Source organism: Gigantopelta aegis, chromosome 6, assembly GCF_016097555.1.
Source record: "Gigantopelta aegis isolate Gae_Host chromosome 6, Gae_host_genome, whole genome shotgun sequence".
Taxonomy (NCBI): Eukaryota; Metazoa; Mollusca; class Gastropoda; order Neomphalida; family Peltospiridae; genus Gigantopelta; species Gigantopelta aegis.
This window is the reverse complement of record NC_054704.1, coordinates 89324725-89347117: the sequence shown is the minus strand read 5'-3', so window position 1 is coordinate 89347117 and position 22393 is coordinate 89324725. Positions and strand designations below refer to the sequence as shown.

Genomic DNA, 22393 nt, shown 5'->3' with positions numbered 1-22393 from the left:
ATCGACTTCTACTCGACTTTCCCGACCCCTTCTCGACCCCTTCCCGATCAACACGACTAGCCCGACCTTTTCTCGACCTCTACCCGACCTCTACCCGACTTATACCCGACCATGTACTATCGGGCACGATCGCAGCACGATAGCAGCAGACTAGGTATAAAACTGTAGTATTTTGTTCGGTATTCAGTTGACCAAAGACTAACGAAGAAGCAACATCATGGAAGTTGGGCAGCAGGCATTATATGGACGTTGGAGTACAGATTGGTAAAAATATGTGACTAGATGTCTTCCCGATGAACTAGACCTTGTACACGAGTATACACGAGTTTACCAGAGCGCTGCAAGATGTATTTCAGACAGCTTCCAGACTGTCTGGCTTCTCGAGCGCTACACGGATTTTTTTGACATGTCAAAAACATCGTGTTGAAACCCCGACCGCTACCGACCAAGGTAGACAGCTGCAGACCAGGCGGGACTCCCCTGCAGACCGGGGGAGATCATTTCACGACCGCATGGTCGAGTTTGATCGAGGTACTCAGATCGGCGGTGAGAACGGGCCATAAGGACTACACATAATTATTATGAGAAATAAAACCCGTTGCCGCCACGGCAAAGATTACTGTTTTCTATTAGCAGCAAGGAATATTTTATATGCACCATCCCAAGGCCTTTATTACACCAGTTTTGGAGCACCGACTGAAACAAGTTACATGTATTATATATAATTAACACATTGCTAGTATTAATGTTTTCTTGAATAAATGTTATACTATAGTTATACGTATATTATTACGTACCTGATTTTCTGTCTAGAGGTGGATTTGCTACTTATTTGGTTTTAATTTGAAGAACAAATCTTTTTGAAAGATACTTCTGTAAGTCGTCTTGGTGTTTTCATATCTACTGTACATCTGGTTTCCATGAAATTTATGGTGACAGAACAGTAGTGTGCGCTTGCCAAAACACAGCTGATATGAGAACCCATTCTAGAGTGGGTTTGTTTGCTGATAATACGCAAGTCAATAAAGTCGTTTCATTGTGATCGACTGTTATTGGTAAACTCAAATACTGTTATCGCACAGCACCAATTGCAACACCTTGAAGTTGTAAGCAGTAGTCTGCTCTAAAGTCCAACTATTTTTGTCATTAACTGACAATAATATTCAATGTTTTAAAACCTTCTAATAGGGTAATCGCATTTTAAACAAAAGTAATTTAAGTAAATTAATAGGAAAGAAAAAGAATATCCCCGAGGTAATCTTATTATCACATTTTAGACGTTAACGTTTCTTTAACGACGCCATTAGAGCACATTAATTAATCATTGGTTGTTCAGAGGAAACGATACCCTCTACACTTTTTCCATTAGCAATAAAGGATTTTCTTTTTATTATACACTAGTCTTCTCACAGACAGGACTGTACAAACAACGGCCTTTGATATATAGTCCTGTAGCAGAGACCCCAAAAATTGAAGTGTACCGGGGCGGGAAGTATAACATTTGTTACTATGGTGGAAATTAATCTCTGGGGTGCAGAGTTCATGAAAATATAAGATGACATTTTCTGAAGTTGGTGCGAACAATAATATTATGGCGGCCATTGTCTAAAATGGCGCCAGTCCATCAATGAAATTGTATATCTTTATAACTACAACGCTTAGAAATGTGATACTGGTATCAAAACTGATGTTTATGGAGTTAACAAGTTCATCAAATCTAATTGTTATACTGTCAGATAATTGTTTTTGTCAAACAGTGAAAAAGGCTGGCGAAAATGGAGGTGTTTTGGCATGAAAATCTAATAATTTGTCTTAACAGACACCTTTTATGTTAAATAATACATTTTGGTGGTTGGTAAGTTTAGTTGACATGTTTTGAAAAATACTAAAACAAAATGTAACCTAAAATTAAAAAATTTCGTTTATAATAATAAATCAAGATGTGGTAAATGGTTGCTCATTGAGGAAACAGTGTGTCAGATCTAATTATATTTCCTTGACTTCAGTTATAATATTAGGCAAAGCCCGTATATGTCTATACAAAGTATATGATCAAATGTTTAGGTGTCAGTCTGAACGGCCCGAAGATACTATGTCTCAGTGTTGAACATAACATAAGAGAAGTAAATATTACAAAAGATGGCAGTTGTGAAGTCAATATATTGAAATCACGAATTAGGCCGACTTCAGGATTGTGCTATATAAAATTTTTACTTCAGGAACATAAACACAACACAATGTACTAAGCAGTCTAGACAGGGCTGTTCTCGTATTGCTTTTGTATTATCGTAGTACGAGTATAGTTAGAGTAAAGAAAATACTTGTATGTCTCGTCACATGCAATGAAAGAAGATATTCCAGCCATACCTGGTATAAACCAGCAATGCAATGTGTGACCAGCTATAATATGATTTCTGTATCCTGACTGGCTACAACACTGTCAACTCTTTCTACGGTCACGGGAAACGCTAAATATACTGCCTAGTGATGAATAAAGTTGACCACCTTCATGTTTGATTTAAAGAAAACATTGGCGTTACCAAAACAGACTCTTATTTGCATTAATTGATCCAAAATTGGTGAACATCCTGGTGTGTAACAGTCGGGCCCTTTTCATATACTTCAAAGTGCTCACGTCCTTGTCATAGTATTCATACACAAAAGTTAACTGTTCAGATATTCCATATTGTCGTGTAATGGTATAAAACTCAAACTGCACTTCCGCACATGTCGTCCCCTGCATCTGTGCAGAGATTTCACCCGACAGGTATGCTGGCAAGCACATGTTTTCCGCACATGCAATACCACGATATAACATACAGACAAAACGATTGGCAGCCTGCTCATGTGAAATTATTTTTATAGTTGGGGGTTTTCAAATAATTTTTAAAAACAAATTCTGTTTGTATAAAAATCAGGGTTTTTTTCCATTTGTTTTAAAAGCTCTAAAAATGAGTAAGGTAATTATATGCTAAACGTTTTGGAACTTGCGATTTGTACAGGCCTGTTTTGATTTGTAAATCAAACATATCAGCCATAAACGTTTAGTTTCAAACTGAAAATAAACTACAGGTATTTATAAAACTTAAAAACAAAGCAAAACTGAATAGTGAAAAAATATTTTAATAAAATGTACATGTACATAAATTCTAGAAAAAAATTATACTATATTAAATTCTTCATGTATATAAAATGTATGGAGGGAATAAATAACAAATAATTACAAAATGCTAAAAAAAAATCTTCTTAATTACTTTAATTGCAAACCAGCGTGTGCTAGGGAGCGACCTTAATACCGGCATCGTCTGGTGGTCAATCCCCAACCTTAATACAAACTTGAATAAACATTGTTTAAAATAACAAAACGTGTGCTAATAATTTAATTTATGCCAGCTTTTTCCAGTATGTATTTTCCAATATCTGAAAACATACCATGGCTGGATCTTAATATTTCTTCATTGTCAAACTCTGGAGGATCGGGATACGTCCAGTGCAGTGCAAGGATGTCCCTGCGCCAGTCAAACCGAGCAGTCGTCAGATGATTAACATCATCGTCTTTGTATCCATCCATCCAAACAGGGTGACATTTAAATTCAGCGCAGATCACCTGAAAGTGGCGGTAGTGGAACAGCTGATCGGGATGTTTTTCATACACCTTGTACGGCATGTGTATAGCATTATACGACCAGTGGCTGTCAATATAATGGCGAAATGATTCCATGAAATACTGAAGGAACACGGACTCGTTACTTGCGGCTATCAACCCCATGTTAAACACGTCTGGATAACTTCCAGTTCTCGGCCAGTCGGCACATGCAACAAAGTCGTATTTCCTCAAGCTTTCTGGAATAGAGTTAACCCACAAGACATCCCAGTCCATGTAGATCCCACCATATCGAAGCAGCACATCCACTCTAATGAAGTCACTGGCATGGGATAACTTTGCACCAATAGTATGGCCAAACACGGTGGAGGGCACTTCTCTGAAGATGAACTCGACTCTTTCGTTACCTTTCATCCTTGTCCCAGTACTTTCCTGTTGGATAATGGTCACCATGAATGTAGACTGCATCTGCTTTTAACACATGGAGAGTGCTGAGCAAACTTAAGTAGGAGAAGAAGCTAAAAGTGTTACTTCCCAACCAGACATAGTGCACTATGTTTGGAATCACTGGACTTTTGTGAGGCTGTGGACGGAGTACAGACTTGGTACCATAACCTACCCACCGAGCAAGCTGTCCAAAATCAGTCTGGAGCTCAAATATGTCAACTGGGAACATTTCGTGGTCAACATGAACACAGAATGTTGCTTCATGAGACATGGAATATGAACTGGGCAAGGTACAAGATACATTTGGGTTTGACATGAGCTGTTCAATGGATACTTCAGAAGATATGACGTCTTTTCCCATCAGCATTAGCAAAATATGTTTTGTTTCTTTACTGGAAGATTTTTCTACCATGTAAGAAAACCTTTTTTCTCTAAGAGGATTAAGATTTTGAGAAATAATTGTATTAATGTCAATATATATTCCACCATATTTGTTCAGTAAGCTTGCTATATGAGTCACTTTGACACCGACTTCACTGGTGCATATGGCTGTGTCCTCTAAGGACTTTGAAAAAAAAACAGGAATGTCACGGAGCAGATCAGCATAAAACTGGTAATACGCAACACTGTCCAATTCAGGTTCCCAGCTGTAATGAAACAAAATTTCCACCGGATGCAGAAACTTGTAAGCACCAAGAACACTAAGGTAGTTTTGAAACTGAAAGTGGCGTTGATTACACCAAACAAAATGAACTGTTAATGGCACAGTCATTGGCATGAGGTTTTCTATCACAGGATGAGCCCCTTTGTTAAAATATTCTTTCTCAAAGTGGTGTTCTGGAAAGTTCATTACATGGCCATGCTTTTCTTTACCAAAACCAGTTGGCTCACCAAAAAGAAAAGTTGATCTACATCCTTTGTAAAAGACTATAATATTGGTAACTAACAACACAAATAAACATGAAATAATCATATGCTTCCAGGACGACAATAATCTTGGAATATGTCGAAACAAAAGCTGTCTGCACACTGAAATAACCAGACGTTTCAACAAAACTGCCCTTGCCATCTTGTTTACTGATGGCACAAGTGTGCTATTTAATAACTTTCAGAATGAATAACATGAGGTAAAGTCATGGAAACAGAATAATCTTTTGCTTTATCCTCACTAACTAAAATAATTTGACATATATGGCATCATGGAGGGTAACACTGACAAGTTAATTTTGTCGTTCGGGGTCCACTTGAAAGTTCACCCATCAGCAGTTTGCCATTATCTAATCCTGATCATTTCCAGTTTCCAGTAAATCAAGCAGTTATCAACATCTGAAAAGAAAAATAAGTTATGTAAACAAAATCCTTGACATGTCACTAAGTGATCTTTGTCAAAACTTCTACACAATTATGTTTTTTTTATGAAATTGTGGTTTAAACAATATGAATTGCCATTCAAAAACTAGCAGTCTGGCCATGGGGACTGGCCAACAGACATTAACCTATATTAAGGCCTCTTCCAACATTTTACAATATGAATACTTTACAAGCAGTAAAATAAAACATAATAATTACAACTTGTTCCAAATTTACTATCAAATAGGGGATATAGGGAATAGAAAAGTGGATTAAAATATTATTATTTTTACCTGGTTTACCATATATAATTTAAAACCAGAAGTAGAGGAAAGTAAGACAGTGAATGGTTAATCTCAACAGGCTTGCTATTAATGATCAAATTATTGAAAATTTTAATATAGCACTATTTTCTTTGTCAGTAAGGTTTGGGTGACCAAATAGTAAGTGTTGTATTATGATATTCTGACAAATGGGTATTATGAACTACGTTGTATAGTGAACAAAAGCATAAAAAAAAATTGGTGTCTTCAGTTGGGTACTCACAGATACAAGATGGATTGTCACTTATGTGTCATTTTTATGACCATTAGGTTACTGTTACCAAAACAAAGTCGGACATGTAGTAATTGCTGCCTTTAATTTTGCTGTGTGTAAATACTATTCTCCACTAGCAATAAATAAATACACTTTTGTTATGAACTTCCCACCCCACCCCACAAATGCAGCTGCAATATTCAGCAAAAATTAGGTAATTGCCAATAAAAACGTTCCTCAAATCCCTTAATCACTTGCAGCAATGGTTTTTACTATATTTATACATATTTTTATGTGTGTGCCCCACACACCCACACCTTTTTGGCACCTTCCTATGCCAGTGTTAATGGTGTGTGACACCCAACCCCTTATTCTTGGAGGTAGCTTAAATGTGAGGTGCCACTCTCTTTATTGATTCATTGCCTTGGTGTGTTGATACACTGCTTAATTATTAATATATCACTATTATCAGTTAATACGGTAAACGTCAACATCATTGGCAATAGGAATTGGTTTGGTACATTGGAACCATATGATTACCAGCTGATTTAACTAACAAGCGATCATATTAGCAGAGTTGAGCTTTGCTTACTCTATTCAACTGACAATGACACCAGTCAGCTTATGGATACAGAGCTTTACCTACCATTAATCATTCAATCAATCAATGTTTGTTTTGTTTTTGTTGGTGAGGTTTGTTTTTTCTAACTTGTATTTTCCTCCTTTGCGAAGTTACCCATCGAATAACAGTTAAAGTTTGTTTTGTTTAACGACACCACTAGAACACATTGATTTATTAATCATCGGCTATTGGGTGTAAAACATTAGGTAATTCTGGTAATGCACCATTTCAAAGACAGGATAGCAAATACCACGGCCCGACGGAGATCGACCCTTGACCGACCGCGCACCAGACGAGCCCTTTTGGCTTTAGGCTTTACCACTTTACACCATGATTGGGTCAGCCAGTTGACCAATCCCATTGCAATGCGATGTTGAATAAATAGTGTTTAGCACTTAAACACCTTAAAATGAGGTCATTTTGGTATATAATATATAGACAGACAGACTTTATTCAGTCAAAGGCCTTTGGCCAAAAGAACAAATGAATGTACGCAAAACTTTTATTGAAAAAAAAAGCCCTCTACAAGTGTGTGGTCTCACCCAAATAATGGAGCACAATACACCAGAAGAATATACTGTTTTTCAATAATTGTATACGCTCGTTTTAACAAATTACAACAGCCTTTATTTAAACAGTGGTCCAGTCAATATAATGTGCCTTATTTCGTCAGAACAGCAAACATATTTTTCTTTTTATTAGTATGTAAGTCAATATATGCATGTTAGAATTTTGTTTAAGTGTTTGTTAATAAGGTTGGCAGATTTTTCATTTTGGTTCAGTCAAACGTAACACCTATATAATAATATATTGAAAGGAATACTCGTGAGTTCGGCTTTACCAAAGTTATTTGAACCATGGCTGCTGGCATTGCCATAGGTCCGAACGAATGCTGGTCAACTCGCCCCAAAACCAACTCTCCCCCTACCAACTCATCTCAGCGTTTGGTCAACTCGCCCCGATGTTTAGACAACTCGCCCCAAACTTTACTGTCCGTAAATAATTGTGACGAAATTAAAAATGGATGTCTACAACTTTGGTGTCATTTTTAATTTTATTTATTAATATTACAGTGAAACTCTGGTATTACGACCACTTATTAAAACAGTTTTATATTGGGGAGATCCAATAATCAATTACAGTGAACTGTCAAACCTATTTTAACAACGTTTATGAGTTTGTCCCTTATATTTGTAAAGGAATGATCAGTCAAGGCTTTTGAACTCCTACTGGTGTGCATATTAAACAATATTTAATGCACATTATTGCTTAAACTATTGTTATATTTAATTAATAAAATGGTAATGATACAAGTTGAATAAACGGTGTGGGGCAAGCTGACTCAACAGCTGGGGCAAGTTGGTAGGGGATGAGTTGACCTTCTCCCATCCGAACCACATTATTAATGACAGTGTTGACGACAGTCACTCTTCGCAGCCTTGTTTTGGCTTTGTCACAATAAATATAACACATCTTACTGTATTTCGTAAAAGGTACATTTTTTTAAATCACAAGCAATGATTAACAAATACCAACGCCCAGGGCATATGGAATATGATGGTCGGGCAAATGATGGGCAAGATGTCACGTGCCCATGGGCAAGTGAACAGTTACAAAATTAAATTCTCAATAAAACGGCATTACTTACTTGTAAAAAATTAATTTCGCATTCAGCATGATTAATAAAAGAGAACAGGAACAAATTAATAGATATACCCCATAGATCATTTGACAGGAACAACCAAAAATTATTTCCAGGCCTTCAAAACAAAATTAGACATACCGGTAACCAAATACAAACATGTATATAATATGCAAAATGACTTTAGTGTTGACTTTACAGAACATAACTTTCTTTACATTCAGACCATTTCAAAGACATAGGAGAACATATATAATAAACTAAATATAGGACAAATTGATTTATAATAGAATATATTCAATAGTGAAGGCATTACTTGATACAGTACACATCCTTTATGTATTAATTAATTGTCTTGCTTATATGAGTTGTCAATTACACTAGATAAGCATAGTACAGAGAATCTTTATAAGTCTTATGTAACAGTCTAAGTTCATGTAATGGTAAGCTGCTAATTAAAAATAAAAAATGGTGGTGGGGAAAAGTAGGAGAGCCAAAAACAATGTTCTAGCAATTTTCCTTGTACTGACTTCCTTGTTTTTTTAAGACCGGAAAATGACATTGATTTGTAACATTCATTTCCTTTTATAAACCCACTTTAAATAATAGTATTCAGTATTTGTTAAGATCATTTTGGCTAAAACATTTAACATTTTGCTAAACTTGGTTGACCAGAATTCGTTCGGACCTATGCTTCAAATATCTTTGGGAAAGTCTTAACTCACGAGTATTCCTTTCAATATATAGGTGTTATGTTTGACTGAGCAAAAATTTAAAATGTTTATCCAAATTGGTTAATTTAAAAAAGCTAGAGTTAGTCCAGCCAGTTGTTACTTAAATGACTAGTGGTTGGATACAGGACAGTTCATTTGCCAATAAATATACAGAACTTCACATATGTTGTTTTCGCTTCCTATTTATTGCACAAGTTTATTTTGCGCAAGAATATATACAGTACCACAAGACCGTGTAGCGGTCGAGTGGTATGTTCTTGTGCAAAATAAACGAGTGCAATAAATAGAAAGCGAAAACAACGTATGTGAAGTTCTATTTATTACATACCTTCTTTTATGTTAAGTACTACAAAAAAACTTTTAATTTAACGTCATAACAACTTTTTCTTAAATCTATGATTAATACTCCCTTAATGGATTTACTTAACGTTAAGAATTATACTTTGCGGCAGTCTTGTGTAATGTTTCAAATACGATGTGACATAATTTGTAAATCATATATGACGTCAGTAACTAATAGGTGCTAACTGATGTAAAAATAAAAAGGGAATTCCCCATTTAAAAGTTCCGGTCCAGATTGCACATATTTGCGATACAAAATAAATTTATTACACAGTTTGAAAATGTCTTTATCACTATAGTAAGATTGAATAGGTATGTAATAAATACTATTCCTTTCATGCCTGCATACATTTGTATATTCCACAGCACTCAGATTGCTTGTTAGAATGCTTGCAAGGTACAGACTGAGATACATAGAATATAATATAATACATATATACTAAGCTAGTATAAAATATAATAATTACATATGACATATTATACCAGTTTCATTATTTATTCACTTAAACAAGCAAATATTTTGGATGGGCAGGTGGAAAAATATTGTGGGCAAGTAAGAATGCAAAATTAAATTCTCAATAAAACAGCATTACTTATTTGTAAAAAAAATAATTTTGCATTCAGCATGATTAATAAAAGAAAACAGGAACAAATTAATAGATATACCCCATAGATCATTTGACAGGAACAACCACGGGCAAGTGTGATTTGCATTCTTACTTGTCCATATTATTTTTTGTAAACATGACTTGTAAAACTTTCCAATTTTAAAGTAATTTTCATAAAATACCTTTGCTTTTTTAGATGAACATGTGGAGAACCTTCTGAAACAACAGTGTCCTTAAATATAGTGTAAAATTGTGAATGCAGCACAAGATCTGTTTGTGAGGTGACATTTTTGTAGTAAACTCTAAGTTGTTGTAAAACCATGGAGTTTCAAGCCGTTGTCATGGCAGCGGGCACTGGCTCCAGAATGACTGACCTGACTTCTCGATGTCCGAAAGCCTTGCTTCCAGTTGGCAACTATCCCCTTTTGTGGTATCCAGTCAATGCATTGGAAAGGGCTGGTTTTGAAGGTTTGTAATGTTGATTTTGTGAGTGATAAATGCAGTACTAAAAGAATAAAAAAAATTAAGCTATCAGGCCTTCAGAGTTTGACAGAAATGATAATTTCCGATACTGTGTTGGTTTCATGTGTGTAAAATTATAGAACCAAAAGTCCATTACTCATGAATGTAACATGATTCATCATTACCATAATTACTGAAAAACAGTTTCTGGTGGGTACCAATAATCATAAGCACAGAACAAAAAAAACTTGTTCTCCCCAAACATTAAAAATCCTGAGGCTTGGTTAGGTTAGTTCTAAATTTTAAGATATAGCCATTTTTTTTTTTTTTTAAAGGGAAAAAAGAGGGTTTTTAGCCATGGTCAATTGATCTTAAAGTTCCCACACAGATGCAACAGTGTCATTTCCTTTTAACTCACTATAAAAGGTTGCTGTTACTCAGCTAAAATTATATTTAAATTAACTCTGTTCATCAGAATAAAATTAAATTGTCCCAGATGAAGTATGTTGTTTGTTGTTTTGTTTTTTTTAAATCGGTGCCAGTCTTTTCGGCAGGCAGACAGAAATGTCTCCCAGACTGTGATGAGTTGTACCAACCAAAGGTGTTAAGTTATCAGTATTTCAGCCTCTGTATTCTTCTTACTGGCCTCGGTGGCATCGTGGTTAGGCCATCAGTCTACAGGCTGGTAGGTACTGGGTTCGGATCCCAGTCGAGGCATGGGATTTTTAATCCAGATACTGACTCCAAACCCTGAGTGAGTGCTCCGCAAGGCTCAGTGGGTAGGTGTAAACCACTTGCACCGACCAGTGATCCATAACTGGTTCAACAAAGGCCATGGTTTGTGCTATCCTGCCTGTGCAAAGTGCAAATAAAAGATCCCTTGCTGCTAATTGGAAAGAGTAGCCCATGTTGTGGCGACAGCGGGTTTCCTCTCCAAATCTGTGTGGTCTGACGCCATATAAATGTAAATAAAATGTGTTGAGTGCGTCATTAAATAAAACATTTCTTTCTTTTTCTGTATTCTTCTTGTTTATTACAGAGGTTATAGTGGTGGTGTTGGAGTCATTTGTCGGAGAGGCACAGAGACTGTTGTGTGAAGTGTGTGATGTTAAAATTAAGATTGATTTTGTGTGCATACCAGACAGTGACTACCTCGGTACTGCTGATTCGCTACGTTCAATAAAGGACAAAATTAAGGTACTAGTAGCACAAGTTGATTCATAAAGTTAATAACAGTAACTGTTATGCTTGTATAGTAATCATTATTTAAATTATTGGAGAAAAACATGATTTAGTAATACAATAAAGGATAGTAATATACTAAATAATTTTTTTATGTATAATTATTATTAATGTTATACATAAACATAATTTGTTATACGTTCTAGAATATGGTGGTCCGATGCCCAAGGCAAGGGTTATTTTGGTCGAGCACGATGGCTACGGTAGATAAAAACCCAACTACAATTGTATATGAAAAATGTGGCTGCATTTGATTTGCTTTTATAAAATCTACATGCAGTATTTATTACTAATTGATTTTTATTTTATCTATGGTTAAAATTGGGCAACTGAAATTTTAAATGTGGCCAATGAATGTTTAAATCTACTGGCCCCATAGCAAGTGAAGTAAAACAAAATCTAAAACCTGTGAATTGCCATTTGATTATTTTTAATGTCTTAATTTTTAGTTATTGCATGCAGTCTTTAGAAAATCTTTAATAATTATTTGTTAATCTGTATTGATAGATGCTCATGATATTAAAAACCCAAGTATACATGTTAAATATATCCAAATGTTTTTACAAAAAAATATTCAAACTTTGTATAAACAAGTATTGATTTTGTTAGCTCAATACCTGCTTGTCATTTTCATCATGCCCTCTAATATTCTCATACTATGTATGAAAATTCACTACATTTCTTCTTCTTCTTTTTTTTGTATGTTACAGACGGATGTTCTTGTTGTCAGCTGTGATTTGATATCCGATATCAGTCTGCACCAAGTTGCTAATATTCACCGTGCTTATGATTCCTCCATCACCATGTTGTTATCTCCCCTTCCTGAACAGTATGCTGATGTGCCTGCTCCGGGAGTGAAGTCCAGAAAGAAAGCAGGTTGTCTTGAAAGTTCTGTTTACAGTTTGCAAATCACGTAATTGATTTATGAAGTGGGAAGCAATCTTTTAACACTAGAAATAGAAAAGCAGTTCTAGATGTTGATCTCAAAATTAAGACTCGTATTTAGATTTGTAGTGGGGCAGGACATAGTCCAGTGGTAAAGCACTTGCTTGATATGCAGTCAGTGTGGGATCAATCCCCATCTGTAGGCCCATTTGGCTATTTCTCTCATTCCGGCCAGTGCACAACGACTGGTATATCAAAGGTTGTGGTATGTGCTGTCCTGTGTGAGATGGTGCATATAAAAGATACCTTTCTACTAATGGAAAAATTCAGCTAGTTTCTTTTCTAAGACTAAATGTCAAAATTACAGAAAGTTTGACATTCAATAGCCGATGATTAATCAATGTGCTATTGTGGTGTTGTTAAAGAAAACAAACTTTTAGACTTACACACCGGCCTCGGTGGCGTCGTGGCAGGCCATTGGTCTACAGGCTGGTAGGTACTGGGTTCGGATCCCAGTCGAGGCATGGAATTTTTAATCCAGATACCGACTGCAAACCCTGAGTGAGTGCTCCGCAAGGCTCAATGGGTAGGTGTAAACCACTTGCACCGACCAGTGATCCATAACTGGTTCAACAAAGGCCGTGGGAAGCGCAAATAAAAGATCCCTTGCTGCTAATCGGAAGAGTAGCCCATGTAGTGGCGACAACGGGTTTCCTCTCAAAATCTGTGTGGTCCGTAACCATATGTCTGATGCCATATAACCGTAAATAAAATGTGTTGAGTGTCATTAAATAAAACATTTCTTTCTTCTTTTTTTTAGACTTACAATGTAACTTTTTTAACAGCAATATGAAGCCTTGAAACAAACGTGGATAAAGTTTATGGTTTATATTATCACTCTTGAAAATGAAGAATTTTTTTATATATCTGGAATATTGTCAAAAATAAGATCAAAACAAAAGCTGCTTGTCTAGTGCACTATTAGAAAACATATTGTGCAGACTTTGCTGCCTGCTTAATTTCAGTTTCGAGCCATGGTTTGTGAGGCAGAAAATGACATTTCTTTGAGCCATGGTTTGTGAGGCATAAATGACATGTCTTTGAGCCATGGTTTGTGAGGCATAAATGACATGTCTTAAAATGTGTGGGGGTGGGATCTAGATCAGTCGGTAGAGCACTCATCCAAGATGCTTGTGCCGTAGGATCAAACCACCTCAGTGGAACCATTCTCTGATTGGGTTTTGCCCCAATCCAACCAACAACTGGTTTATTAAAGACTATGGTTTCTGTTGTCCTGTCTGTGGGAAAGTGCATATAAAAGATCCCTTCCTGCAAAAAAATTTAAAATTTAATGGGGTGGCTTCTAAGAGTACTAGTTATAAATTACCAAATGTTTCACATCTAACTGCCGATGATTAATCAATCAATGTGCTCAATTCGTGTCGTTAAAACAAAGCTTTGTCTTATGTCATTGTAGACTTAAAATGTCCGTTCTATAGATACTGTGATTTTTTACTTTCTGTTTTGACAAGATTGTTTTGATTTCAGAGCGAGATTTTATTGGTTTTGATGAAAGTGGGAAGAGAGTTTTGTTTCTCACCTCAGAGGCAGATTTGGAGGAGTACATAACTTTCAAGAAATCTCTCTTAAAAAAGTCAGTGCATTTGTAAACATCATACCAATTAATTTATTTAGTGTTTTAATGAGAAATTAACATGTAAAATATAGCACATGTTTTTATGAGTGACATTGTTATTAATTGCCTGCACTTTTCAAAGTCAGGATTCATACATTTATTTACCATAGTGAAGAACGTCTTCAGCGCATGGATTTTGAAATTTTATTTTATGGATTAGTTTATCCTACTGAACTCTGTAGTTGATTATTGTTTTTTTTGTGTGTTTTTTTGTTTGTTTGTTAATGTGTCTATATATACTAGATTACATCTAAAATATTACAGAGGTATTTAACCAGTTTCTTTATGTTATCAGGCCTTCAGATTTTACAGAAATGATCATTTCTGATAGTGTGTTGGTTTCATGTGTGTAAAATTCTTTGTTTTTGTTTTTTTATAGACATCCTTATATTAACATCAGATCAAGAATAACAGACTGTCATCTTTACTTTATGAAGAAATGGGTTGTTAATTTTGTTGCTGAAAACAAGTAAATAAAAACGTTTTATCTGTTAGTTTTGACTAAAACCTTGAATAGCCCTATCACAGTTGCCACCCCACTGTCACATTTTGCCACCCTTCTATTTTTCTTTTGCTTTTCTTTTTTCCTATTAATTAGCAGCTTGCCATTAATCTGGATTAATAAAGTTTCACTGTAAGACATGCTAGGGTATTTAACAACTTGATTACCAAAGATGATTAGTTGGCTTATATTGATAATGCTAAATTCCGTCCACACGTTCACTGATACAGAGATGTTGGAGCTATGCGGAAATGCGAAAATGCACTTTTCCATTTCATCTTTAAAAAACCCCCAAAAAACGATGTGCAAATGAAAGTAGTATCGCACAATCACAAGTAGTATTCACGGATAGTACATTCCCATGGCTGGATTTTGTCAGCTTTGCTGTGATTGGCCAGTTTTGTCCAATCCAGGATATACTATTTGAAAGCCTTTGTTCGACTTGGGAAGAAAGAAGGTGAACAGTAAGCTTTTTAGTTCCAGCCTCTCTCACATCTCTGTTGATGGTCCTGATTTGTTAGTGTTGACACAATTTGTTAGAGTTATATGAAGAGGTTATGATTGTCTGTATGCATAGTCTTTCAATTAACAGAACAATAACATACGACCAAAAGCTCCACACATTATTTTGTAAGCATTACAGTGATTTATACTTTGTAGAAAAATTTCCACAATCAAAGGTGAATTAATCCCATATTTAGTGAAGAAACAGTTTTCCAAATCAAAACCACTGGAAGTTCCGCAGCCTGATGTTTCATTAGCTTCCATGGATACAAAGTCAGGTATGTTTACATCCATCCGCTTGGCACTTCAACACAAGGTTAAACAACACACTCTTTGAGGGTGATTGTACATTGGAAAATAATTGCACTATTGACTATCATATATAACCTAACCAATCTTATATATTTTTGGCTTCTCATATCTTTTTACTTTTGTTCAGTCTGTGGATTGTTGGATAAAAATCCTCTCTTCCATCTCCAGTCTGCCTTCATACACTGGCATCTAATCTTAAAGTCACAAACCCTAGTTTCAACCAGTGAAAATGGACACTAAGATTGGTTAGTCTACAAATCTGTAACACATTTCGATAAACGGAGTGAAACAAGAGTATGTGGCATTGAAAAGGGGAAATATCCTTAAAATTAGACTATAGCTCATCTCCATAACCATTACTTCTCTGAGGAATGTGCATTTTTTAAAATGTGAAAAATACTCTTTGTGGTATTGTAAAGACCAAAATGACCAGAAATGGATGATACAAACAATAAAATCTAAGTAATCTCTGATTTTAATTATCAAAAATGTCTCTAAATGTGCCATAGTGTTAAAACCTAGTGCCTGTATCTTCAAGACTGTAGACATGACCATTAGCTGAAATCTTGAGTCAAGCAGTTTACCATAAAGAAGACAAAAACTTCATAATTGTTAAGTTGCAAACTTTTAGTTCTATAGTCATTTATAAACATTACACAGTATTATTAACTCAAAACAAAACTGTGCTATGTGTTTCTAGGTTGTGAAAAGGTCTGTACAAATAGTGTCATGTTAGGGGCCGTTCATAATTTTCAACATTTTCACGAGCATACAAACCGTATGAGGTGGCTAAGGGGCCAGCGTACACTTTTAAAAAAAATGAAAAATGTCGATCAACATTTTTCATTTGGGGATGTACACTTTTGGGGGGGGATGGGGGTGGTCAAAAGTGTACTGTTTGTACGCTCATGAAAATGTTGAAAATTATGGACAGCCCTTATTAAGCTTAATATGTGATTCATATGCAGAAAATAAATTGGATTTGGCATAATTAAAAAAAAAGAGGAATTTTAATGTAGATTGGCATTACAAATTAAAAAGTTATTCTTGGCTTGGTTAATGCATGTATAAATATGTGTAGTGCATTGTTGCAAGGTTTAGGGTATTTGAATTTTTTTTTATTGATTTTAAGATATCCACAGTTTTACTAGTGAAGATCAGCTGACACGCATGGTCCGGGACCTTTCAACATGGATAGACCATGAAGGAGACATGGAAGAATGTTTCCATGGTGACAACATCCGGTGCTATGCATATATACAAGAAGAAGGTTTCTGTGTTCGTGTAAATACACTTGGAACATATTGTGAAGCAAACAGACAGGTCTTGTATATTGTTGATTTTAATTTTCATGCTATAAACAAGTTATCCAAAGTGTGTATTAATTGCCACTAAAATTATGCTTTGCAGTAGAGGTATGCCTGCTAGTAATGTTAAAGTTTGTTTAACAACACCACAAGAGCACATTGATTTATTAATCATCAGCTATTGGATGTCAACCATTTGGTGATTTAGACATATAATTTTTAGTGTTCTCACTGGGTGAAAATTAAAGGAAGGCGGCCACACAGCACTACACTAAATGGAGGGGGCGTGTGGGAGCTTGGTTACCATATGTGTTAATAGACTTTGTGGAAAGACATCCTCCTTATTTTGCCTACAAAAAAGTTCATACAAAATACAAGCAGACTCGTCTTTTAATTGAACCGAAGATGTTATTAGTCTGACATTCACGGGCAATTACAGTTTTGCTGAACCAATCAAAGTTTTAATATTATTTTCATAAGGATTTCAAGATTTACGAAAAACATTAAAGATGTTTGTAAATGTTGGATACATTTTTTGTTATTTCCATCTTCATCGAATGAATCGATCGCTGTAATAAAATATTATCGCGGTGTATATATTATTTGGCACCCAAGATAAATGATTTTAATGATAAACACTACCACTTCCGTTGTTTTTATAAGCGGTGATATCCACCCAAAATGAAAAGTTTATAATATTTTATAAAGAACTGCTGAATAAACAGAATGACAGAAAGTAAAAATCATCAGTTACAACCAATTATATCTGCAATTGAGGACAAAATATCAGACGATAGTTAGTGAAAACAAAAGACAGAATGACCGTTCTGATCACGTAACAAATTTGGCACCAAATAAGTGGGGGGTTTTCAATCGGAGATTGCCGAATCCGTCAAAAATTTAAATGTTTTCATTGCTCAAATAAAATATAACTTATTTTGTTATTTGGCCTAACAGACAGAAATGGAGAATTCTATTTCTTACAAATCCTCAAAAAAACAGATTGAAAAGGCATTTAAACATCTTTTTCAACTAAAACCTATGTACATGATGTTTTGCTTGCAATCACCTTCTACATTGGAGTAATCAGTATCAGTCGTGTTAATTTCAATGGATAGTTTGGTTTTAGTGCCTATGTCATTGTTGTGTGTGATATTGCAGTATGATACCATAAATCTCATATTGTTTTCTTCAATGGGAGTCTAATAAATCTGAATAAAAATAATAATCCAGTATAACATGTTGCGGATGTTAAAAGTGCTCAAATTTAATGACGGCACCAACGGCAATTGCCTTTGTTGAAATATAAATTGCTGTAGGTCAGGAGCATCACCAACAGTACAAGGCTCTTTACACCTGATGTACATTATCTGCCAGTATCTAACATTAGTACATTTAATCTATATACAGCAAAATAACCTTTCAGTGTTATTTATTTGTTACAAAAGTCATTTAAGAAAAATAAAATTGTTGTGGGCAGGCTTTAAATTGCTGTTGATGGGCCATTTAACCCACAGCAGTTTTGTTTAATTGCCATGGAAGAAAAATTCTTAAATTCGAGCCCTGTGTTAATGTTTGTCTTACAGATACCAAGGCTTCTGGGTACTCTAGCACCTAACAAAGAGATTAACAACATTCACCCCTCCACAACAATCAAAGAAAAGTCACAGGTTTGTCACTATATACAACACTTATATATCTCAGGGATGATAGTGTTCTTTGATGTGGAAGCTGGTTGGTATATATCTTAGTCTAAGCCCGATTACGTTGGGACCTCAACAATTATTCTGTTTAGAGAGCGATACGGTTTGCAATTTGCTGACAGTGTTAAACAGTTTTTTGGGGATTTTTTTATCCCACCGCCCCCTTTCCTTTCTCTCCTTTGAATTCCATCTCATTTCTTCCCGATTTGGCAACTCATCCTATTTTTCAACTTCTTTCGCTGTCCACCTCCACATCCCAGTCCTTTTCTCTCCAACCACAACAGGTGTGTGGCTATCTGTGCCACACGCCTGTCATTTCCCATCAGCTTTTAGCTGTGGGCTTAGTCTGACCACTTCGGGGAGTGTTCAGTAATTACTTCTGGCATTGTTAAGAGGCACTTGTAACACATACTATGCACCCCTACTACTGGCGGTCGTTAGTTAGTGCCGTGGGTCAGACCAGCTTTATTAGCAGCAGAGGACGAGGATGCCAGGTGGGTGCAGGGAAATACACAGAGACTGCACCCGTGGAGGAAGTTGAGACCGGTAAGTGATGGTGTGGACAGCTCAGAGGAGAGAGTTGGAGGAAACTGACAGAAAGGGTCGAAACAGAATGAAATCGTGGGAGAAAATTAAAGTTTTTTATATTAATATAATGAGAATGATAGATGATAGAAGAAAGATGAATGAATGTGTGAGCCAGCTTTGATGGGATTTGAACCACTGTCGTCAGCTTGATTGTCCAGCAGCTTATCCACTAGACCACGGAAATTGGAATTGGCCAAATCAGTCTGAAATATTTCGAAACAAGTTCATATATTATATAATAAACATAATGTTATTAATAATTATAGATTACATTTGCATAAGCATATGACTACAATACTATACACATAGAAGAACATGTGTAATATATAAAAGGATAACAATTTAATTGAAAACTGCTTTTTGTTTTTTAATCACAATAAATATTGCAACATGTTAAATGATTATGCTGTTGGGGTCACATATCTGGTTTTTACATGTTAATTGATTAAGAATCTAATTTTTAGTGATAACACAAATCTGTCCAGTCTCCCAAAAGGACAGGTTCTGGCTTCTTAAGGGTTTTGATACCCAAAATACATAACAAAAGAATTCAGGATCTAGAAATTTGTTCGGTTTTAACAGGAATCTGGTTTTGTCAAGATTCAGTTTAGGCAAATTCTACTGTATCAGATTCCCATGTTATAACACATACAAGGATTTTCTATTTTTTATTAATTGTTTTGCTAATATAGGGCTTAAAATATTTCTGACAAACTTAAAAATATAAGTGTCCAATTTGTGTATAATTTGTTTCCAATTTTTATTTCAAAAATTCCAAACTTTTATTGGGGTGCTCATTTCAGGGATTGGTCCATGTGCCTTTTTGCTCTATGTCCCCTCCCTAAATTAGTTTCTGGGTCGACCCTTGTTTGACCACTACGCATGGTTAACATCAGTACCCATATCAGTTGTACGTTATTTTTTCAGATAGGCAGTGACTGCCTTGTTAGTGAAGGAGTGTCAATTGGAGAGCGTGTGTCTGTGAAAAGATCAGTGATTGGCCGCCACTGTAGTTTAGGGGACAAGGTCAAGGTTGCCAATTCTGTTATAATGGACCATGTTTCTATCCTTGAAGGGTAAGTGTTTGAACTTGTTTTTGTACTTCTCTCACTGTATCATTTGTTATAGTTAGTCACTGACCTGATTTTCCGAGATACATACCTTTTTGTTTGCATAGTTTGGAATCCCCTGGTAATAAGGAATGTGTATATGCATGCAGAAAAGTTGAAAAGGGTGCTTCTGAGCTTTTGTTTTCTATTCTATTTTGTGGTGTAACTATTAGTAACAGTAGTTACAAGTAGTACAAATGGGAACCTGTTTAGTTAAAGTTGGTGACTAAATTTGTGAGTGACATGTACAGTCCACAATACTGATATTAAAAAGGTTTAATCAGACATAGATGTGTTTGTATTTTGCATTAGTTGAATTCATTATAGAATGGAAAGGTGGGATTTCATCTTTAAAACAGGTTTTTTGTAGTTTTTTAAAATTATGTTTTGTACCATGCATAATTTTAAAAAGATATCTACAGATTATAAGTGAAACGTTACCTCTTATCAATAGAAAACATAATAAACTGAAGTTGTGCAAATTGTCAGTCCACCATTGAAGCGTACCATTTTTATATAATTATTAAATGTGATGTTTCTTTTGCACTATAGATCGACGATCACTGGCAGCATAGTGTGTGATAGAGCAACCATTTGTGAGAAGTGTGAACTGAAGGATTGTATTGTTGGGCATTCAAAAACTATTATTGCTATGGGTAGGTATTGTAGAAATCAGGCTTTTGATGCATAATTTAGATGACCTGGACTTTGTAGGTTTGATCTGATCAAAGTTAGTAAATCAGTGATTTTATACTTTTGTTGGATAATGTTATTAGAGGTGTATTTTTCATTTATTAAAGTAAGATTTATCTTTAAAAATATCCTGTCTGTGGGATGGTGCATATAAAAGATCCCTTGCCGCTAATCGAAAAGAGTAGTCCATGAAGTGGCGACAGCGGGTTTCCTCTCTCTATATCTGTGTGGTCCTTAACCATATGTCTGACGCTATATAACCGTAAATAAAATGTGTTTAGCATGTCGTTAAATAAAACATTTCCTTCCTTCCTTTCTTTAAAAATAGAAATAAAAATACTATATTACTTGATTCATTCTATCAAATGCCATATCACAGAGAATACCTACATAATGTACTTCTTTCAAGTCTGTCATGTACATGTAAGATACATTCTTCAACAGTGGTCTGATTTTTATGTTTTGCAGGTAAATTTACAAATGAAGCTATAATTGATGTTGACAAGATGATGGAAATTTGAAAAACGTATGTAGTGTGCTGGAAACAAAAGTTCTTTCAGGACACAACAATTTAAAAACTGGTCACCTGTGTTACATTCATTAAGAGGTGCTGCTGTGGGAATATATTGCCATACAATCCAATAAGACAGAACAACTGACATGGTTAGCTGAACTGCCAATAACAAAACTAAAATGCAATATCATGACCATACTTTACCCACCTATCTTGGCACTAAAATCACCGTAAGTACCTAACTACGTTGTAGTTAAGGTGTTTTAGTGCTACAGTCACTCTGTTAAATTTTGGCCTTGGGGCCTAATTCACTAACCGCTCACAACTTTGCAGTCTCACAGTTCAATGCAAAAAGAAATGCAAGAACAATGCGATATTGATTAATAGAGCCTTGTGAATTAGGCCCATGGACTAAAGAATGGACCTGTTTTTAAGAAGTGTTGCACTAACATGAGGAGTGACTGTTTTTATGTCAGCATTTCAAACCATTGGTTTAAAGAGGAATGATCAATCTTGCACTCATTGAAAGTGATTATTTTAATGTCTGGTCACAAATCACTTGTCTCATGAATAAATGATCTGTCACAGAACAGTAGTCTATAGCAAACAAACAAATGAATAAACAGAAATATTTATGATTGTTGGAAATATGTTTTGGTAGCAAAAGAATAAGAATGAAATACAATACCAAACTTGCTTATATCTGCCTCAATTGAGCTCCCACCTGTGTTGAAAGGCTAGTTTTGCAGCATCCTGCCTTAGATGACCATTTAACATATATTTATGTCATTGGGACTGCTTCCTCGTTTTTCATATATGGTGAAAAAGCTATGGTGGGGTACTGTTTACTGTAAATGTGATTTCATTTTTTAAATAAAACAGTTTACGTATTTAAAAATAGGTTTTTGGTGTATTTATAACAAAAACTTAAATAAATTGAAAATGTCATCCATGTATTTGAATTTATTTTATATTGATTGATATGCAACA

At 35.2% G+C, this 22393-nt stretch overlaps 2 protein-coding genes across 3 annotated transcripts; one reads left to right on the top strand and one right to left on the bottom strand.

The window, feature by feature from the left end:
• Positions 1–3126: 3126 nt before the first annotated feature.
• On the bottom strand, positions 3127–6658 carry LOC121375131. Its single transcript, XM_041502384.1, is given in 3 exon segments — positions 3127–4018; positions 4020–5377; positions 6585–6658. Coding segments are annotated over 2 exon segments (1740 nt in total). The 5' UTR covers positions 5121–5377; positions 6585–6658; the 3' UTR covers positions 3127–3379.
• A 472-nt stretch (positions 6659–7130) lies between these two features.
• Positions 7131–22357, top strand: LOC121375869 (translation initiation factor eIF-2B subunit gamma-like). Of its 2 annotated transcripts, none has more exons than XM_041503545.1 (12): positions 7131–7265; positions 10083–10354; positions 11388–11545; positions 12301–12466; positions 14024–14129; positions 14551–14640; positions 15334–15455; positions 16622–16812; positions 18383–18466; positions 20015–20163; positions 20749–20852; positions 21358–22357. In XM_041503545.1, the coding sequence occupies exons 2-12, from the start codon at positions 10207–10209 to the stop codon at positions 21408–21410; spliced, it is 1371 nt and encodes a 456-aa protein (XP_041359479.1). In that variant the 5' UTR covers positions 7131–7265; positions 10083–10206; the 3' UTR covers positions 21411–22357. The 2 variants fall into 2 exon arrangements, with proteins under 2 accessions (XP_041359479.1, XP_041359480.1); XM_041503546.1 differs by having other exon boundaries at positions 7164–7261.
• Positions 22358–22393: the final 36 nt, after the last annotated feature.